Below are 19,617 nucleotides of genomic sequence, written 5' to 3' on the forward strand. Positions count from 1 at the left end.
CTGATTTAGGTTCCTCTTTCCGGATTCGATTTAATTTTGTACCTTTTCTATGTGCTATGATTGGTTTGAATCATGTATTGCGGTGATTAAAAACTTAATGTGTTTAGTACCTAAACTATCAGTTTTGGTTTATTTTAGTACCTAAACTTTCAATTTATTTTATAATTTAATGTTAAATTTTGAGCATGGGTACTAGAATGAAACAAAAGCTAAATTTCAGGTATGATTTTAAAAAAATCGAAAGTTTAGGTACTAAAATGAAACAAAACTGATAACTTAAATACTAAATGCGTAGTTTACCCTTTATTATGTTCTTTTTAGGGTTGATTTTGCAGTCATTCCTCCAATTACTAAAATTCAAAGGTTGAATTATGTACAATCTAGAAATAAGTTTTAACAGATTCGAAAAGTCTAACCTTTAGCTATTTGAATTTATGCCCTGCATGTCAACATTGACAATTTCAAATAACAAAGCTTCTCGATACACTTTTGTTGAGCTATAAATAGCTGTCAATTATCTACCCTTTTCCCCCACACCAAAACCTAGTTCAATCAACGTTTGATATTACAAAAATGTTATTCCCCCCTATGTTGAAGGGCCTGCTAACCATTTTTATGGTCGGGGTTCTCGTCGGATCGGTGTCGGTAGAAGCTCAGACGGTGGCTGATATCGTGACAGATGAGTTCTTTAATGGCATAATTGGTCAATCAGATGCAGGTTGTGAAGGGAGGAACTTTTACTCAAGGGCTGTATTTGTTGAGGCTCTCGGTTCGTTTCCTCGATTCGGTACGGCCGACGATACTAGGCGTGAGGTTGCGGCTTTCTTCGCTCATGTCACACATGAAACCGGGTGTATGATCTTTTTCTCTTCTTTCTCCTATAATTGCGATCGATATGTATATGTTACTGGACATTTTTCGAGTAGTCTATTGTGTTTATTAAGATCACTTATATAACGAGTTATTGTTTGGTATAGATTTTTGTTACATAGAGAGATAGCCGGTCCAAACTTTCCCAACAGTCAGTATTGTGATCCGACAACCCAATATCCATGCAACCCGAACAGAAGCTACTACGGTCGTGGTCCGATCCAATTATCCTGGAACTTTAACTATGGACCAGCCGGGGAGAGCATCGGGTTCGACGGACTAAATTCGCCCGAAACGGTGGCCAATGACCCTCTTGTCTCCTTCAAGACGGCCTTGTGGTATTGGGTGAACTCTGTTCAACCGGTCATAGGGCAAGGGTTTGGGGCGACGACTCGAGCCATTAACGGGGCCATTGAGTGCGACGGTGGGAATCCGGCAGCGGTTCAAGCTCGGATTAACTACTATACACAGTATTGTAACCAGCTTGGGGTTGATCCTGGACCTAATCTTTCATGCTAGAAAATAAATAAATAAATAAATTGACATGCTATAATTATTTATATCCAATTTCTCAATAGAATAAAATTACTTATCCAGCATCACAATTAGACCGTATTTGATACAAGTCAATTGTATTTTTCTAATGGTTTAATGGTTGATTTGATCCTTAAAGTCTACTTTTTTCACTTTAGTCTAAAAATTTTTTTGTCCAGATCAGGACTTCAAATATCCTCCGTTAAATGTTCATCCTATTTAACATTTTCAAAGTATTATCAAGTAATTTTTAATTAATAGAGATATTATATTTTCTAGGTAAATGTCGGGGTTCGAAACTATCTTAGACAACATGAATATCTTGACCACTCGACCGGTTAAATCAAATAGATTTTTGAAATGATGATCCAACCAGTTAAAAGTTAAACGTTAATTTTTTTCAATAAAATAAAAATAATAATTTATCTAACACGCTTATTTAAATAAAAACTCAATGAAAATATATTTAAGACGATCATTATAATTGATAAGTCTTCGATTTTTTTGATAATCTGATGTAAGTATAAGGCAGTATCAGTTAAAAAATAACTTTTAATCAATTGACATTAAACGCTCATACCCCTAATATTTTTTGTGCTCGAACACAAAAGCTCAAGAAATATCAACAATTCCTTTATCATCGAAGTTGTTTCATTCGTGCATAAATCTTCGATTTCAATATTTGACAATTTCAAGTTGATTAAGATTATAATGTATTGACAAGAAATATCACTTTTATTTTAATTGACATTAACTCTCCTCTTGATCCGAGCTATATAATTAACTCTGAACCGTTTAACATTTTTCCACATCAAACATAATGTCAACTAACATTTCCTATAGCAAAAAAAAATCTCCTTCAAGAATGCTTAAATGTATGCTGACCATTTTTGTGGTCGGATCGGTGACGATTACGACCATAGCTGATAACGTGATAGATGAGTTTTTATGCGAGATTTTTAATCAGATAGATCCAAGTTGTGAAGGCAAGAACTTTTATACAAAGGATGCATTTCTTCAGGCTCTCAGTTCTTTTCCTCAATTTGGTTCAGCTTGTGGTATAGATATTCTACCTTTTCTTTGTTCATGTCATCCGTAAAACCGAACGTATGATCCCTCTCTTCCTCTTATAAACTTAAAATTACGATCGAGACATACATGTATCGAATAATATTATGTTTGTCGGGGTTGCATGGATAGTTGGTCGGACCACAAAAATGGTCAGCATACATTTAAGCATTCTTGAAGGAGATTTTTTTTTTTGCTATAGAAAATGTTAGTTGACATTATGTTTGATGGGGAAAAATGTTAAACGGTTCAGAGTTAATTATATAGCTCGGATCAAGAGGAGAGTTAATGTCAATTAAAATAAAAGTGATATTTCATGTCCACGGTTTTGGGTGAGTTTATTCCGTCGAACCCGATGCTCTCTCTGACCGGTATGTAGTTGTAGTTCCACGTTAGTTGGAGCGGACCGCGACCGTAGTAGCTTTTGTCGGGGTTGCATGGATAGTTGGTCGGATCACAATACTGATTGTTGGGGAAGCTTGGAATTTTAATAAGGAATTTTAATTTCTCAAGAATAACTTTGTATTCTCTAAAGGCTAAGAGAAATGAAATTATGCTCGAAAATCCGGGGAAAAAATTCACAAATTAATCTAACAAAATTTTGGGGGTGAAGTCTTTCATGGGTGATTATCAACATTCCCAACGTCTAGAAGAATATTGTAATTTAATCACATTCAAGAAGACACCTCGATTTTCATGGATCATGCCAAAATTCGGAACTTACAACTCTTTAAAATACCTCTAAATTTTAGAACGTCTAAGAAAATTTAGAAATATTCATCATCAAAGTCCGAAAATTCCTATGATGTTTGTTTTTATGGAAAATCAAAGATATGTTCTCTCACTAAATAACCTTGAAATCCTCCAATATCTAGAAAGATAATGAATGTCCAATTAATTCGAGAACATATCGTGTTTGAAATAATGTGATGAAAGTATTGAATATGTATGACGTGTTTCTTTAATCTAGAAGCATAATATAAACACGGATAGGATTCACTACCGTTCTAAATTCTAGAAACTAATGTTGTCTAACCCTAACATCAAGTGTTAAGTACAAATGATAGATGACCTGAAATGAAAATAAAATATTGAAGTTAATAAAATGATTGCAAATATAGATTAAATAAAAAGAGTGGATTGCAATTAAAATAAATCAGTTAACATTAGGGACTAAATTGAATTTTACATAAACAAATGAGGAGTAAATATTAAATAATCGTATGAATAAAAAATGACTAAATTGAAATAGATGCAAAATTAAACATGCGATTGAAGAATTAAAGCAGGGACCAAAATGTAAAAACAAGACTAAATTGAAGGGACCTATAAGCGAATAAACCAAAAATTAGTAGAGAAAATAAAATGGAAAATTATGAAATAAAGACAAAACTTGAAAGTAAATAAAAATAAACAGAATTGGGAAAAATGAAATTGGGGAAACCAGGGGACTTCCCTCGTGATTAGACCTTAAAGGACAAAACGCACACATAGAGGAAGGAATCAAAACGACGTCGTTTTACGACGTTTGGGCGGTGCCAAAACGACACCGTTTTGTCATGTCTATAAATATCCTTTTTTTCCTTTTTTTCATTTTTGCATACTCTCTTCTCTCTCTACCCCGATTCCCTCTTCCTTATCTCTAGACTGGGAGTTTCGGTGGCCGCTACACCGTCATCACCGTCGCCAGACGCCGCGTCGATCACCACTTCCGGTTGCAATTGACCACCAAAACTTCAAGGTTTGCTCGCCTCGACGCCAGCAACAAGGTAGCTGTCAATTATCTACCCTTTTCCCCCACACCAAAACCTAGTTCAATCAACGTTTGATATTACAAAAATGTTATTCCCCCCTATGTTGAAGGGCCTGCTGACCATTTTTGTGGTCGGGGTTCTCGTCGGATCGGTGTCGGTAGAGGCTCAGACGGTGGCCGATATCGTGACAGATGAGTTCTTTAATGACATAATTGGTCAATCAGATGCAGGTTGTGAAGGGAGGAACTTTTACTCGAGGGCTGTATTTGTTGAGGCTCTCGGTTCGTTTCCTCGATTCGGTACGGTCGACGATACTAGGCGTGAGGTTGCGGCTTTCTTCGCTCATGTCACGCATGAAACCGGACGTATGGTCTTTCTCTCTCTCTTCCTCCTATAAATTACGATCGATACGTATAAGTTACTGGACATTTTTCGAGTAGTATATTGTGTTTATTAAGATCATATATATAACGGATGTTAATGTTCGGTACAGATTTTTGTTACATAGAAGAGATAGCCGGTCCAAGCTTTCCCAACCGTCAGTATTGTGATCCGAACAACACCCAATATCCATGCAACCCGAACAGAAGCTACTACGGTCGTGGTCCGATCCAATTATCGTGGAACTTTAACTATGGACCAGCCGGGGAGAGCATCGGGTTCGACGGACTAAATTCGCCCGAAACGGTGGCCAATGACCCTCTTGTCTCCTTCAAGACGGCCTTATGGTATTGGGTGAACTCTGTTCAACCGGTCATAGGGCAAGGGTTTGGGGCGACGACTCGAGCCATTAACGGGGCCATTGAGTGCGACGGTGGGAATCCGGCAGCGGTTCAAGCTCGGATTAACTACTATACACAGTATTGTAATCAGCTTGGGGTTGATCCTGGACCTAATCTTTCATGCTAGAAAATAAATAAATAAATAAATTGACATGCTATAATTATTTATATCCAATTTCTCAATAGAATAAAATTACTTCTCCAGCATCACAATTAGACCGTATTTGATACAAGTCAATTGTATTTTTCTAATGGTTTAATGGTTGATTTAATCCTTAAAGTCTACTTTTTTCACTTTAGTCTTAAATGAATTTTTTTGTCCAGATCAGGACTTCAAATATCCTCCGTTAAATGGTTCAATCCTATTTAACATTTTCAAAGTATTATATCAAGTAATTTTTTAATTAAATAGAGATATTATATTTTCTAGGTAAATGTCGGGGTTCGAAACTATCTTAGACAACATGAATATCTTCGACCACTCGACCGGTTAAATCAAATAGATTTTTGAAATGATGATCAAACCAGTTAAAAGTTAAACGTTAATTTTTTTCAATAAAATAAAAATAATAATTTATCTAACACGCTTATTTAAATAAAAACTCAATGAAAATATATTTAAGACGATCATTATAATTGATAAGTCTTCGATTTTTTTGATAATCTGATGTAAGTATAAGGCAGTATCAGTTAAAAAATAACTTTTAATCAATTGACATTAAACGCTCATACCCCTAATATTTTTTGTGCTCGAACACAAAAGCTCAAGAAATATCAACAATTCATTTATCATCGAAGTTGTTTCATTCGTGCATAAATCTTCGATTTCAATATTTGACAATTTCAAGTTGATTAAGATTATAATGTATTGACAAGAAATATCACTTTTATTTTAATTGACATTAACTCTCCTCTTGATCCGAGCTATATAATTAACTCTGAACCGTTTAACATTTTTCCACATCAAACATAATGTCAACTAACATTTCCTATAGCAAAAAAAAATCTCCTTCAAGAATGCTTAAATGTCTGCTGACCATTTTTGTGGTCGGATCGGTGACAATTACGACCATAGCTGATAACGTGATAGATGAGTTTTTATGCGAGATTTTTAATCAGATAGATCCAAGTTGTGAAGGCAAGAACTTTTATACAATGGATGCATTTCTTCAGGCTCTCAGTTCTTTTCCTCAATTTGGTTCAGCTTGTGGTATAGATATTCTACCTTTCTTTGCTCATGTCATCCGTAAAACCGAACGTATGATCCCTCTCTTCCTCTTATAAACTTAAAATTACGATCGAGACATACATGTATCGAATAATATTATGTTTGTTACGATTACGGATGTAACGAAAGTTTTTGTTTTATATAGATCTTTGCTACATAGAAGAGATAGGAGGTCCAAGCTTCCCCAACAATCAGTATTGTGATCCGATCAACTATCCATGCAACCCCGACAAAAGCTACTACGGTCGCGGTCCGCTCCAACTAACGTGGAACTACAACTACATACCGGTCAGAGAGAGCATCGGGTTCGACGGAATAAACTCACCCAAAACCGTGGTCATGGACCCTCTCTTATCTCGTTCAAGACGGCCTTATGGTATTGGGTGAACTTTGTTCAACCGGTGATATGCTGAGAGTTCGGGCCAACGATTCGAGCCGTTAACGGGATATCGACTGCGATGGAGGGAATCCGGCTACGGCACAGGCTCTGATTAACTACTACACACAATATTGTACCCAGCTCGGTGTCGATCCTGGACCTAATCTTTCATGCTAGCATTTTACTTTCGGTTTCTTGTTTCGGCTACCTTTTTCATAGAAACAAAATAAATTAATATATGTATGAAACGAAATGAAATCAATATTTTAAAATACTTTTATTTATTTATTTTCGTTTAAGATTATAGTGTATTGAGGGATTTTCTGATTGGAAACTAAATTTTCATTATTTTAATAAAAAAGTATTGCATGTAAAATTGAAGATATATAATAATATTAATTAATTAATAATAAAATAATAAAGTATAAATTTATGTTATTGTTTAAATTTAATTTAATAAATAAATCTTAAAATAATTAATTTTTCAACTTTAGGCGATTGATGATAGGTATTAGATAAAAAATTTAAAATTTTAAAAGATCACGGGTTCAATATTACAAGAACTTCTAAATGGACTAACAAGTAAAATTAGACACGTTAATGGAAGTACACTATGTACGCACCATTTTTCACCCCGGGGGATTAAAATAATAATATTTTGTATTTGAAGAATGGTTTCCTACTTTAAAAAATGTTTGAGGAATTTTTAATGAAAAGTTGGGGTAGTCGTCACCAATCGGTTTAAAGTGTACGATTGGAACACCTAAAATCAGGTACTTGTAATAAAATATTTTATTTTATGAAAATATCGAATTGGGGTCTGGGAAAAATCAAAGATCGAGTTCGGGGGCACGATTACGTGTGAGGAAGGGTTAGCACACTCACTACGCCCGTAAAAATGATGTTTACTTGATCACGAATATTTTATCTCGACTATTAATGCAATCGATGTATTTTTAGATTAATAAGGAATTTTAATTTCTCAAGAATAACTTTGTATTCTCTAAAGGCTAAGAGAAATGAAATTATGCTCGAAAATCCGGGGAAAAAATTCACAAATTAATCTAACAAAATTTTGGGGGTGAAGTCTTTCATTGGTGTCATCAATTCATATTAAAATCACATCAAGAAGGCACCTCGATTTTGGATCATGCCAAAATTCGGAACTTACAACCTCTTACCTCTAAATTTTAGAACGTCTAAGAAAATCTAGAAATATTCATCATCAAAGTCCGAAAATTCCTATGATGTTTGTTTTCATGGAAAATCAAAGATATGTTCTCTCACTAAATAACCTTGAAATCCTCCAATATCTAGAAAGATAATGAATGTCCAATTAATTCGAGAACATATCGTGTTTGAAATAATGTGATGAAAGTATTGAATATGTATGACGTGTTTCTTTAATCTAGAAGCATAATATAAACACGGATAGGATTCACTACCGTTCTAAATTCTAGAAACTAATGTTGTCTAACCCTAACATCAAGTGTTAAGTACAAATGATAGATGACCTGAAATGAAAATAAAATATTGAAGTTAATAAAATGATTGCAAATATAGATTAAATAAAAAGAGAGGATTGCAATTAAAATAAATCAGTTAACATTAGGGACTAAATTGAATTTTACATAAACAAATGAGGAGTAAATATTAAATAATCGTATGAATAAAAAATGACTAAATTGAAATAGATGCAAAATTAAACATGCGATTGAAGAATTAAAGCAGGGACCAAAATGTAAAAACAAGACTAAATTGAAGGGACCTATAAGCGAATAAACCAAAAATTAGTAGTAGAAAATAAAATGGAAAATTATGAAATAAAGACAAAACTTGAAATTAATTAAATGAAATAAAACAGAATTGGGAGCAAAATGAAATCGGGAAACCAGGGGACTTCCCTCGTGATTAGACCTTTAAAGGACAAAACGCACAACATAGAGGAAGGAATCAAAACGACGTCGTTTTACGGCGTTTGGGGTGTGCCAAAACGACACCGTTTTGTCATGTCTATAAATAGCCTTTTTTTTCCTTTTTTTCATTTTTGCATACTCTCTTCTCTCTTTACCCCGATTCCCTCTTCCTTATCTCTAGACTGGGAGTTTCGGTGGCCGCTACACCGTCATCACCGTCGCCAGACGCCGCGTCGATCACCACTTCCGGTTGCAATTGACCACCAAAACTTCAAGGTTTGCTCGCCTCGACGCCAGCAACAAGGATCCAGGATTCGTTTCATAAGGGAGAGCATACAACGTCATGGATCTACGCCGAGACCCTTCGAATTTCAACTTTTCGACGACGCTTCTTCTTCTTGACGAAAAGGTAAACTCTTTTCTCTTTCTCGTTATATTTTTTTTGCTATTTTTGCTTGGCTTTGCTTAGGTTCGAATGAAATAGAAAATAAAAAAGGAGGAACGGTGTTTGGAAATTGCAACCTATTAATCAATTACACATTGCTTCTGTTTTGATCACTCTGTATTTTATATTATTATTTTTGTATGATGTGGCATTTTTTTATTACTTATTATAAAATAATTAAAATTATAAAATAAAAATAGAAGGTGGTTAGACACCACTTCCGACCACCGTCGACCACCGTAGATGTTGGTTGTTCGATTCTAAATTTCATGGGTCGGTTTGTCTCGACCCTTGAGTCCGAACCTAGTGGTTATTTTACACGAAAATGTCCCAAAATTCGTGAATATCGACTGAAACGTTTTGACTTCCTCACTTTTAATCTCCAATTTGTGGATTTCGGAGAAAGTTCCAATAAAATAGAGGTAGGATTCAGACTCATGGCGGTCGACTGTGATTGACAGTTGCATCCTGCCACCTTCTGTTTTTATTTTATAGTTGGGTGAGCAAAATATGAGATATAGTAAAATTCAGTGAGGAACGTTGTAACTTACACTTTATATTTTCAATTATTTTATAAATAATAATAAAAAATGACACATCATCACAACGTTAGAGAGATAATAGAGTGAGCAAAATGATTCAATTCGTAAAGCTTAGTGAGCAAAGAAAAATTGAAAGTAGGATGAGTAAAATATGAGAGAGGGTAAAATTTAGTAAGGAATTGTGTAATTTACCCTTAAAAAATTAACAAAACTGTTGATGTGACATTTTTTCAATGATGATATAACAATATCTTATGGTGAAATGTCAAAATCACTGTTAGTTTTTTAATAATATGTGACCAAAATGAAACGAAAACGTAACGTCAGTGATAAGTTTAAAAAAATAGTCAAGTAACCAAAATTGAACTAAAGTTATAGTTGGGTGACTAAATATGTAGTTTACCCTTTTAATTTTTAACATCTCAAACTACTAAAACCGCGTCCCATCTTCAAACAATCAAACACCGGCACTCAAACACAAGTCGCTAATAATTGATCTTACGTTTGTCAAATTATAAAGTAGGCAATTCTTAATTGATCTTAATTTACTCTCCGACATGCACGAATCGAAGTTTTGTGATAAATGAATTATTGTTATTACTTAAGGATCCAGGTTCGATAGATGCTAGGGATGTAAGCGATTAATGTTGAAAGGTTAAGAGTTACCTTTTAACAAATACTGTCGTGTACTTATCATAGATTATTCAAAAAAAATTACTCTCCGACATTTATCAAATATAAATTAGGCAATTATTAATTGATCTTAATTTTTTTTTGATTAAGCTAAGGTAATTATAAAGTAGTATTTGTTTTAAATACTCTCAATCATTTAACAAAAACATTATATCACCCTGCTGGAGTCGCTGGTGCTCAAACTCGTGACCTTTAGAAACAATATTCATTTAACCAGTGAAATAAGTTGGTTCGTGCATTAATTGATCTTAATTAACTCTCCCCAATTCCGTTTTGGAAAACTAAATACCAAAATTTTAATCTTAAACTTCATAACGATATGTTTTACAAGTGTTAAATTTGTATTCAAACCTTTATAAAATTATTTGACAATTATGAATCCTGATTTTTTGAAAATTTCTTATTTCTTAAATTTAAAATTATTAATATATATATATATATTGACAATTATGAATACTGATTTTTTACAATTATTTGACAATTATGAATCTTGATTTTTTTGAAAATTCCTTATTTCTTAAATTTAAACTTATATATATTGACAATTATATGACAATTATGAATCCTGATTTTTTTTACAATTATTTGACAATCATGAATCCTGATTTTTTTTAGAATTCCTTATTTCTTAAATTTAAACTTATATACATATATTGACAATTATTTGACAATTGTGAAGCCTGATTTTTTTGACAATCATGAATCCTTATTTTTTTATTTCCTTATTTGTTAACTTTAAACTTCTATATATATATATATATTGACAATTATTTGACAATTACGAATCCTTGATTTTTTTTTGAAAATTCCTTATTTCTTAAATTTAAACTTATATATATATATATTGACAATTATTTGACAATTATGAATCCTGATTTTTTAAGCTATCCTCCATTTTATCCACATTTGCAATATGGTCCCGACGTAATCGGTCGTTTGACGCCGTTACACTGCCGTTAGAAGAAGATGACGTGGTAGTCCTCCAACATTTAGTCCGTTTACAATATAGTCACTGAACCTTTTAGGCACTTGCATTTAGGTCCCCAAACTTTTAAAACTTGCAACACATTTCTTAATTTCATTCTAAACCCCAAATTCTTTTTCGATCTCGAATTTCCTTTTTCACTTCTCTCTTCTCATTTCCAGTGCAACTTTTCAGTCGGGGATGCATGGGAAATTATAATCTAACTTTGAATTATGCGGAGGTGTTCACTTGAATAAGAGTCCATTGAGAGAAGACCCGACCAAGGGACTATCAGGACCATCAACGATTCAAGGTGTAATGTTAGATACAAGTCATCTCAGGTGAAGCATAGATGTTCGATGAAATGCTTGTGAGAAAAAAATGGGGTTAGAAATGTAGAGTTGACAAATAATACTAAGATGAACTAAGTATCATTGTTGAAAGACACCAACAAAGCTGGAATTATTTTGTATAAATGACATATAGTAATTTCTTCGTTTAATCTTTGTGGTTAAAGATTATCCAACAGATGATTAAATATAATGAAATCCTAAACAACGCCTTCACCTCTTTGTCTCATTCGCTCACATGCACTCTCGTTTGGTTTTTGTTCTTCAGTTTCCGCCATGTAAAATTGTAAACCCAAGCAGTGCTCTGTCTTTCAGCTTTTTATTTACAAAGAAAAAAATGGATGAAGAATTGTGTGTTTTTTGTTGAAATTTTGATGTTTCTGGAATTGCATGTCAAGGATCTGGATATTCAGTGTTAGTTTTAAACCAAATCCATCTAATTTTCTTTCTTTCTTCTTAATCAAAACTTTTAGTACTCCTTATGAAAGATATTCAGTCCATCAGAATAGAAGTGAAAGAGGGTCTTAGGCTAAATTTTTGTGACCTTCTTGTTTGGTTTTTCTTTAAAGCAAGGAATTGGTTGTGAGTAGCAATATACTGAAATCGTCAGCCTCAATCCGAGAGACTGCTGGTACTAGTTTGGTGGGAATTCTATTGATTCGACCTGTGGTTTTTGGCACCATATGAGCTCGTATTCTTTTTTAATAAGTTCATGTTGATTATGGAACTGATATATTGTGAACGAATTGGATTTTTTTACATGTTTTTGGAAATTTTACAGTTGAATTTGTATTGAATTATAGCTTTATAAGACAATTATGCATGCACGTAACTCGAAAGACATCATGACAGGGTAGTATGTTTAGAGCAACTACTTGATATGTTGTCCGATCATTGCATATTTGCACCTTTATTTATGGCATATATATGTTTGTTGTAGTGTCATCTATATTTTACAATGTCTTTTATTGCTGACATGCCATGAATTTACAAGAATTATGGGGTCCTATAATTTTAGTTTTGCTATATGCTTCAGATTCCTATCATGTTTGACTATTGAGGAACATTAAACATAGAGCATTAGAAGCAATTATATGTTAAAAGGGTAGGCCATTAATGCATTTGCAACCGATAATGTTGTATTTGGCATCTAATGTCTATCTTAAACAACCCATTTGACGCCTTAGCTTTTGGAGTGACTATGATCGAACCTCTTTCCCTTTATTTATTAAGTCATCATTTCAAATGATTTATTAATTGATATTCTTGGTTTATTTTAGTTATTGCTCGGTTGTATGTTGTAGTCCTATGAACTAAAACTCTTTACTATTTTCGCAGTCGTTGGATGTGTATGCTCAAGTTCCATCCAAACCTATTGGATTATCATACCAAAGTGCGACAGCTGTGAACAAGACAAATTGGCCTTGTTCCTTTTACTTCAACGGTTTATGCAACAAACGTGATAAGTGCACTTTTCATGTTCAAAGTGCGACAGCCGTTGGATGTGCATGCAACAAATCTCAAATTTATATTGAAGTGAACACTGTAAAATAGTAAATTCATGTTCAAAATTCCAAAATACTTTAATTACACTCTAAACCCTAAATTCCAAAAATACTCTAATTACATTCTAAACCCTAAATTAAAGTATTTTAGAATTTTGGGTTTAAAATATAATTGAATTATTTTGGAATTTGGGATTTAGAATGAAGTTGAGGATTGTGTTGCAAGTTTTAAAAGTTGGGGGACCTAAATGCAAGCGCTGAAAAGTTTAGTGACCATATTGCAAACGGATTAAATGTTAGAGGACTGTCGCGCCATCTTCTTCTAACGGCAGTGTAACGGCGTCAAACGGCCGGTTATGTCGGGGACCATATTGCAAACGGACTAAATATTGGAGAATTGTATTGCAAGTTTTAAAAGTTGGGGGACCTAAGTGAAAATTTTAGAAAAGTTCAGTGACTATTACTATACTTTACCCTATTCTTAATTAAAAGATGATAGATTGTTATATAAAATAAATTTTCATTTAAACTATTAAATGAATAAAAAACTACTAAAGAGTGTTGGCATAAGTTTGAATCCCACCACCGTCATTTTTGGTGGGTAATCTGTAAATTCTTATGTAAATCTTAATTAGGTCTTAAGTATACCCTGACCCTAGACTATAGGAGTCATCATGGCTTAAATTTTATTGTATAAAAAAATGAATAAAAAATTATTTGTGATTTATCTAATAAAATTCAATATATATGGGATAAATGCAAATATATTTTTTGAATAGTAAATCCAAATATTAATTTTAGAGGGTTGAGTTTGACATTAATAAATGAATTATTAGAAAAAGAAAAGTCAGAATTAGGATTCAATTTGATCTCTTGCGTCTGATTATTCCAATGGAGATAGCAAATAATTCCGACCACAAAAAATAAGCCGCCGTCGTCAATATAATTAGTGGAACGCCTACGCACATTTTCTTCACATCAAAACTTACTTCGATCTTTACAAAAATGTTATTTCCCGATATGATGAAGGCTCTGCTAACCGTTTTCATTGTCGGAATTCTCGTCGGTTCGGTGTCGATAGGGGCTCAGACAGTGCCTGATATTGTGACAGATCAATTCTTTGATGGGATAAAGTCTCAATCAGATCCAGGTTGTGAAGGGAGGAGCTTTTATACAAGGGCTTCATTTATTGAGGCTTTCAATTCATTTTCTCAATTCGGTACGGCTGACGATACTAGGCGTGAGGTTGCGGCTTTCTTTGCTCATGTCACACATGAAACTGGAAGTATAATCCCTATATCCCTCTTATAAACCTAAATTTACGGTCGATACATACATACACCGAATAATATTATATTTATTACGATTATAAATGTAACGAATGCTATTGTTTTGTACAGATCTTTGCTACATAAATGAGATAGCTGGTCCAAGCTTCCCCAACAGCCAGTACTGTGATCCGACCAACTTTCCGTGCAACCCCGACAAAAACTACTACGGTCGCGGTCCGCTCCAACTAACCTGGAACTACAACTACATACAAGCCGGGCAGAACATCGGGTTCGATGGACTAAACTCGCCCGAAACCGTGGCCAATGACCCTGTTATCGCCTTCAAGGCGGCCTTCTGGTTTTGGGTGAACAATGTTCAACAAGTCCTAGGCCAAGGGTTTGGGGCGACGATTCGAGCCATTAACGGGGTTATCGAGTGCGACGGAGGGAATCCACCGGCAGTGGAGGCTCGGGTCGGGTACTATATAAATTATTGCAGCCAGCTCGGTGTTGATCCTGGACCTAATCTTAGGTGCTAGAATTTTACTTTCGGTTCCGACTACTTAATCCTCATAAATAAAACAAAATGAAGCTGTACGTCATGAAATCAACGTAATGATAAAAATTAAGAGTATTATATATGGTTGGTGTATTATCAGTGACAAGTTTTATAAATAAGGCTTAATATAAAAATAAATGCTTAAATTATACTTAAAATTAACTTTTAGTGCTTAAAGAATTTTTTTGTTAAAAATAAGTGTCTAATGTTTTCTTATTTACATTTTTTAAAAACTCATTAATTAACATGTGTCAAGTCTTTATTTTTTTAAATAAATAAAATATTATTTAAAAATATTTTTTAAATAAATCAAAAGTGCACCTGATAATAAATCAATTATATATTTGTATACTTCCTATATGATAATATGAGGTTTTTAATAGTTTTGGACGTAATTTAAATATGAAATATTAGAATAAATTGAATATGATCAATCTTAAAAGTAATATGAATGATTTAAATAAATATAAATGAATTATATTATTTTCTAATAATTATATGAAATATTTTTAGACTATATCTTATCCTACGAATAAATGATTACATGATTATTATATACTCATAGTATATCTTCTACGATAGGAGGGAGATTTCTCTCTTTCCTTTCGAGCCCTCTATTTAATTTAGGGTAAATTATGCATTTAATGCTTAAACTATCAGTTTTAGTCTATTTTAATATCTAAACTTTTAATTTTTTTTGTTAAAACCATATATAATGTTTAGTTTTTATTTCATTTTAGTACCCGTTGTTAAAAATTTCACGTGTTTAGTACCTAAACTATCAGTTTTGGTCTGTTTTAATATCTAAAGTTTTTTTTTCAAAACTTAATGTTAAATTTTGAACGGGAATAAAATAAAAACTTAATTTAAATATTAATATTTATATTTATAACTTTATTTAAAAATAATAATTTTTTTAATTAATTTGAGGTAAGTATAAATTAGTACTTGTTTAAAGAACACTCTCAACTATTTGACATTAAACGCTCACATTTCTAACATTCTTAATACTCAAATTTAGAATTTTAAAAGATTACAATAATTTCTTTACTATGAAAATCAAAGGAGCACGTTACCTTCATGTGCTGTTAGACGAAGTCCTAGCTGTTATTTACAGGTGTGGTTCACATTAGCGAAAAGCGTACGCGCACGAAGTCAAAGCCGGAGCAATTGCCAGCGGCCCGAACACTGCACGCCAAACTTTGACTTTCAAAACGCCACCAACTTTCACTTTATCTTCTCAACTCAATAACTCATCCCCGCCATTCTTCTCCATTAAACACATTCTTCAGTTCCCAAAAATAAAATCTCATTTTTCCTCCGATATGAGGAAACATTTACTAACCATTCTTCTCGCAGCGATTATTGGCATCGGAGCAACCACAGTGAATGCTCACAACAGCCGTTGCAAACAAGATTTATGTTGTAGTCGGTGAGGGTTTTGCGGCACCGGTGATGATTATTGCGGCCCAGGGTGCCAACAGGGTCCCTGTAATCCGCCACCAGCTTTAAACAACGTTTCGGTGGCTGACATCGTTACTCCGGAATTCTTTAATTGGATTTTGGATGTTGCGGAAGCTAATTGTGAAGGGAGTAATTTTTATTCGAGATCAGCATTTCTCTAAGCTCTTGGTCCTTATCCTCGGTTCGGAAGAATTGGATCCGCTGATGATTCTCGGCGTGAGATTGCAGCTTTCTCTGGCGATGTCACCCACGAGACCAGACGTAAGATCCCTCACTTTTCTTAATTGTTACTCGTAAATGTTTAGTTGTTTAATTCGAAGACTAACATGCATTTTGTCAAGTCGAGTATAATTGAGTCGAGTTAAACTTAAACTGTAACAAATTTGAATTTGGATCGTAATCTGAGTATAAAAATGTTGTGTCATCAAATTTTCATGGTAATTAACCAGCAAACGCCTTTCTTTTGTAATGCAGATTTTTGCTACATAGATAACGGTGCCACAAGGGACTACTGTGATGAAACCAACACACAATATCCATGCAACCCTAACAAAGGATACTACGGCCGAGGACCAATCCAACTATCCTGGAATTTCAACTACGGACCAGCCGGCGAGAACATCAGGTTCGATGGATTAAACTCGCCTGAAACCGTTGCCACGGACCCAGTTATCTCCTTCAAGACCGCAGTCTGGTTCTGGGTGAACTTTGTTCAACCGGTCACAAACCAAGGGTTCGGGGCAACTATTCGTGCCATTAATGGTATGGAGTGTGATGGTGGAAACCCGACCACCGTTCAACGACGGATCGAGTACTATACCGATTATTGTAACCAGCTTGGTGTTGATCCTGGACCTAATCTAACCTGCTAGATTACATTTTCAAAATAATATATTTCAACTCTAATTATGTTAAATGAAGAAAATGTAATCATACATTATTGAATTGCATCTTTGTTTTGGCCAACATGCATAGTGCAGAAATGATTGCAGATGGCATCAGCAATCATTTCTAACTGGCACAACCAAACTACCAACACAAATCATTGTCTAAATATATGCATACATCTATATATATAAAGCTTTCCTTAACAATTGAATCATTAAGCATGCAGAAATGTATGTAATTATGGTTTAGGAATTGATTGTGATAAATGAGAAAGATTGAGAAGATCGGGAAAGATTCTGTTGATGATTGAAAAGCTAAACCCTTATAACCTCAAAACCTCCCACAAAAAAGAAGTGACAAAATGAATTTGAACTCGAAAACAAACTCTGTCCAAACCTTAAAAATAAAGATCTAAACTTTAAGGCTTTACTTGATTAGGTGGAAAAATGGAATAATGGAAGGAGTGTAAAAGCGAAAAGAAAATAAATTTTGGATGTTTGGTAGGAAAGAGAAGTGAGGGGAAAGAAATGAGAGATATGAACCCGTCAAGCGACCTCAGTGGTAAAAGGAGTGTTGGTCTTTTAGAGGTCTCGGGTTCGACCCGTTGCGTCTGCAAGGTGTATATACGTTGTCGATGACTAAAAAAGATTCTAACAATACTGGTCTCATCCTCACTTGTAAAACCAAATCATTCCAAATTAGAAATAAAACGAGAAAGAAAGGTAAGCTAGTTCAAAATTATCAGAATTTAATATGATCTAAGCTCAAAATGACCATATTTCGATATAATCTGAGTTCAAAATAACCCAATCCAAAGTACCCGGTTCCCACTTGTACCACAAACCCACACCCAGAAGAAAGGGCCATGGGAAAGAATCCATGAATTTTATGAAGAAACTCTTATTGAATTATTTTGCAGATAACAGAACATTCTTCCAACTTGTAAAAAGGAATAGAAATGGATGTTGAAAGAGCCAAAGTACAGCGAATTCTGAATTAGTTATCATGAGATTTATTACAATCATATACTTAATACTACATAATCAACATCCTATCACAATTCTCATAGCTTTATGAAACATACAGAAGAAAAATAAAACTTACAAAATGGTAATATAGCACATTATTGATTATTCCTCTGTTTTACTATCAGATTTCTTCTTGTTGCCGTATATCAATCCATTATCCTGCCATCCAATTCACAACAAAAAGTCGAAAATAAGCTTTAATTTCAACGTAAATCTGAAGCCGAAGCTATCATAAAAGAAACCCCAAGGGGCATTAAATCAAACACCTGGGGATCAGGAATCGGTTTCCGTTTCTCTATATATCGGTAAGGATCCGAAGCTGCGAGAGCTGCCCGTTCCTACAGAATCAAAAATGAATCTTTTGTTTTAAAACAAAAACAAGTATGACTTTGACGAATTGATCAGGGGGGAAAGAAACCTGTTGTTGTCTTTTGAGATCTTGAGAGGGTTTCACCCAAAGGAAATAAGCGAGAGTTCCGGCGACGATCCAAGAGGCTATATTGGGGCCGCCTCGGAGACCTCCCATCGAGTTTCCGATGAATGATCTCACGTTTCCGATTCCTCTGCTCCAACCGCTCCTCCCCATGGTCGTCAATTGGGTTGATCAAAGAGTGGCGAATCTTTTTTTTTTTTTAGGAAAGGTTTATATAATTTGGGTTTAGGATAAGAACCACGTGTTATTGGATATTTGCAGAAACCTTTGGAGTGAGTAAGTATTAGAAAATTGAATTATAATGGTAAGGAAAATACACTAATTTTTTATTAAAAAATAAACCAATATTTAAATTATTTTTTATTATGTTTAATAAATTATCTAATAAATACGTTAAATTTCAAATAAAAAACATCGAGAAATTTTATTAAACGTCCAATTATTCACACAAAATAAACATGGTCTTCTTTCAAGATAGTCAATTTGATTTCAATCATCTCCATCTTATAAAATAAAAAAATATGACATTGTTATTAATTCATATTTTATCTTAATTTTTCTGTTGTTGTGATCCAAATTTCATTTGTTTAATTTTAAAATTGTGTTGTGGTCCGTTGATAAAAAGTGGATAAGGTACACAAATGATCCCCATAGTGATATTTTATTGAGTCTCTTGACTATTAAAAGTTATAAAATGGTCTTTGACTATAGGATGTTACTTTATTGAGTCCCCCAATTATTAAAAATTATAAAATGATCGCTCGACTATTCATATATTTCAAAGTCATCCATCTCTATTAAAAAATTGATTGTCTTCGAAGTTGGATGTTAACATGCTGATTGTAACATGATAGTTGATTGAGATTTTATGATCATATTTTATCATATCTCAGTCATCGAGTTAACTTCCATCTCATATTGTCGTAATTTTTTAACGAAAACAT

General features: G+C 33.7%; 3 protein-coding genes and 3 pseudogenes across 3 annotated transcripts; 5 read left to right on the plus strand and 1 right to left on the minus strand.

Moving 5' to 3' along the window:
* Window positions 1–550: 550 nt before the first annotated feature.
* LOC120135231 lies at window positions 551–1,406 on the plus strand (annotated as a pseudogene).
* A 2,880-nt stretch (window positions 1,407–4,286) lies between these two features.
* LOC120135230 (endochitinase EP3-like) lies at window positions 4,287–5,135 on the plus strand. The gene is made up of 2 exons (XM_039151541.1): window positions 4,287–4,591; window positions 4,720–5,135. Exons 1-2 carry the CDS (start codon window positions 4,312–4,314, stop codon window positions 5,133–5,135), a joined length of 696 nt encoding a protein of 231 aa, XP_039007472.1. The 5' UTR covers window positions 4,287–4,311.
* An 890-nt stretch (window positions 5,136–6,025) lies between these two features.
* On the plus strand, window positions 6,026–6,792 carry LOC120135125 (annotated as a pseudogene).
* Window positions 6,793–14,027: 7,235 nt separating this feature from the next.
* LOC120135232 (endochitinase EP3-like) lies at window positions 14,028–14,855 on the plus strand. Its single transcript, XM_039151542.1, has 2 exons — window positions 14,028–14,315; window positions 14,431–14,855. The coding sequence occupies exons 1-2, from the start codon at window positions 14,036–14,038 to the stop codon at window positions 14,838–14,840; spliced, it is 690 nt and encodes a 229-aa protein (XP_039007473.1). The 5' UTR covers window positions 14,028–14,035; the 3' UTR covers window positions 14,841–14,855.
* Window positions 14,856–15,912: 1,057 nt separating this feature from the next.
* LOC120135126 lies at window positions 15,913–17,233 on the plus strand (annotated as a pseudogene).
* A 945-nt stretch (window positions 17,234–18,178) lies between these two features.
* LOC120134994 lies at window positions 18,179–18,873 on the minus strand. The gene is made up of 3 exons (XM_039151364.1): window positions 18,659–18,873; window positions 18,507–18,578; window positions 18,179–18,399 (listed from the first exon to the last, which is right to left on the minus strand). Exons 1-3 carry the CDS (start codon window positions 18,824–18,826, stop codon window positions 18,343–18,345), a joined length of 297 nt encoding a protein of 98 aa, XP_039007295.1. The 5' UTR covers window positions 18,827–18,873; the 3' UTR covers window positions 18,179–18,342.
* Window positions 18,874–19,617: the final 744 nt, after the last annotated feature.

Source organism: Hibiscus syriacus, unplaced genomic scaffold (genome assembly GCF_006381635.1).
Source record: "Hibiscus syriacus cultivar Baekdansim isolate YM2019G1 unplaced genomic scaffold, ASM638163v2 tig00110602_pilon, whole genome shotgun sequence".
In the NCBI taxonomy this organism is placed as follows: domain Eukaryota; kingdom Viridiplantae; phylum Streptophyta; class Magnoliopsida; order Malvales; family Malvaceae; genus Hibiscus; species Hibiscus syriacus.

What these genes read in the sequence shown, in the direction of transcription:
- LOC120134994 (XM_039151364.1), bottom strand. Translation starts at nt 18,826, where the DNA reads ATGGGGAGGAGCGGTTGGAGCAGAGGAATCGGAAACGTGAGATCATTC. An exon ending in ATCTCAAAAGACAACAACAG is followed by an intron (nt 18,579 to 18,658) that starts GTTTCTTTCCCC and finishes TTGATTCTGTAG; the next exon opens with GAACGGGCAGCTCTCGCAGC. An exon ending in AACCGATTCCTGATCCCCAG is followed by an intron (nt 18,400 to 18,506) that starts GTGTTTGATTTA and finishes ATTGGATGGCAG; the next exon opens with GATAATGGATTGATATACGG.
- LOC120135230 (XM_039151541.1), top strand. Translation starts at nt 4,312, where the DNA reads ATGTTATTCCCCCCTATGTTGAAGGGCCTGCTGACCATTTTTGTGGTC. An exon ending in TGTCACGCATGAAACCGGAC is followed by an intron (nt 4,592 to 4,719) that starts GTATGGTCTTTC and finishes TGTTCGGTACAG; the next exon opens with ATTTTTGTTACATAGAAGAG.
- LOC120135232 (XM_039151542.1), top strand. Translation starts at nt 14,036, where the DNA reads ATGTTATTTCCCGATATGATGAAGGCTCTGCTAACCGTTTTCATTGTC. An exon ending in TGTCACACATGAAACTGGAA is followed by an intron (nt 14,316 to 14,430) that starts GTATAATCCCTA and finishes TGTTTTGTACAG; the next exon opens with ATCTTTGCTACATAAATGAG.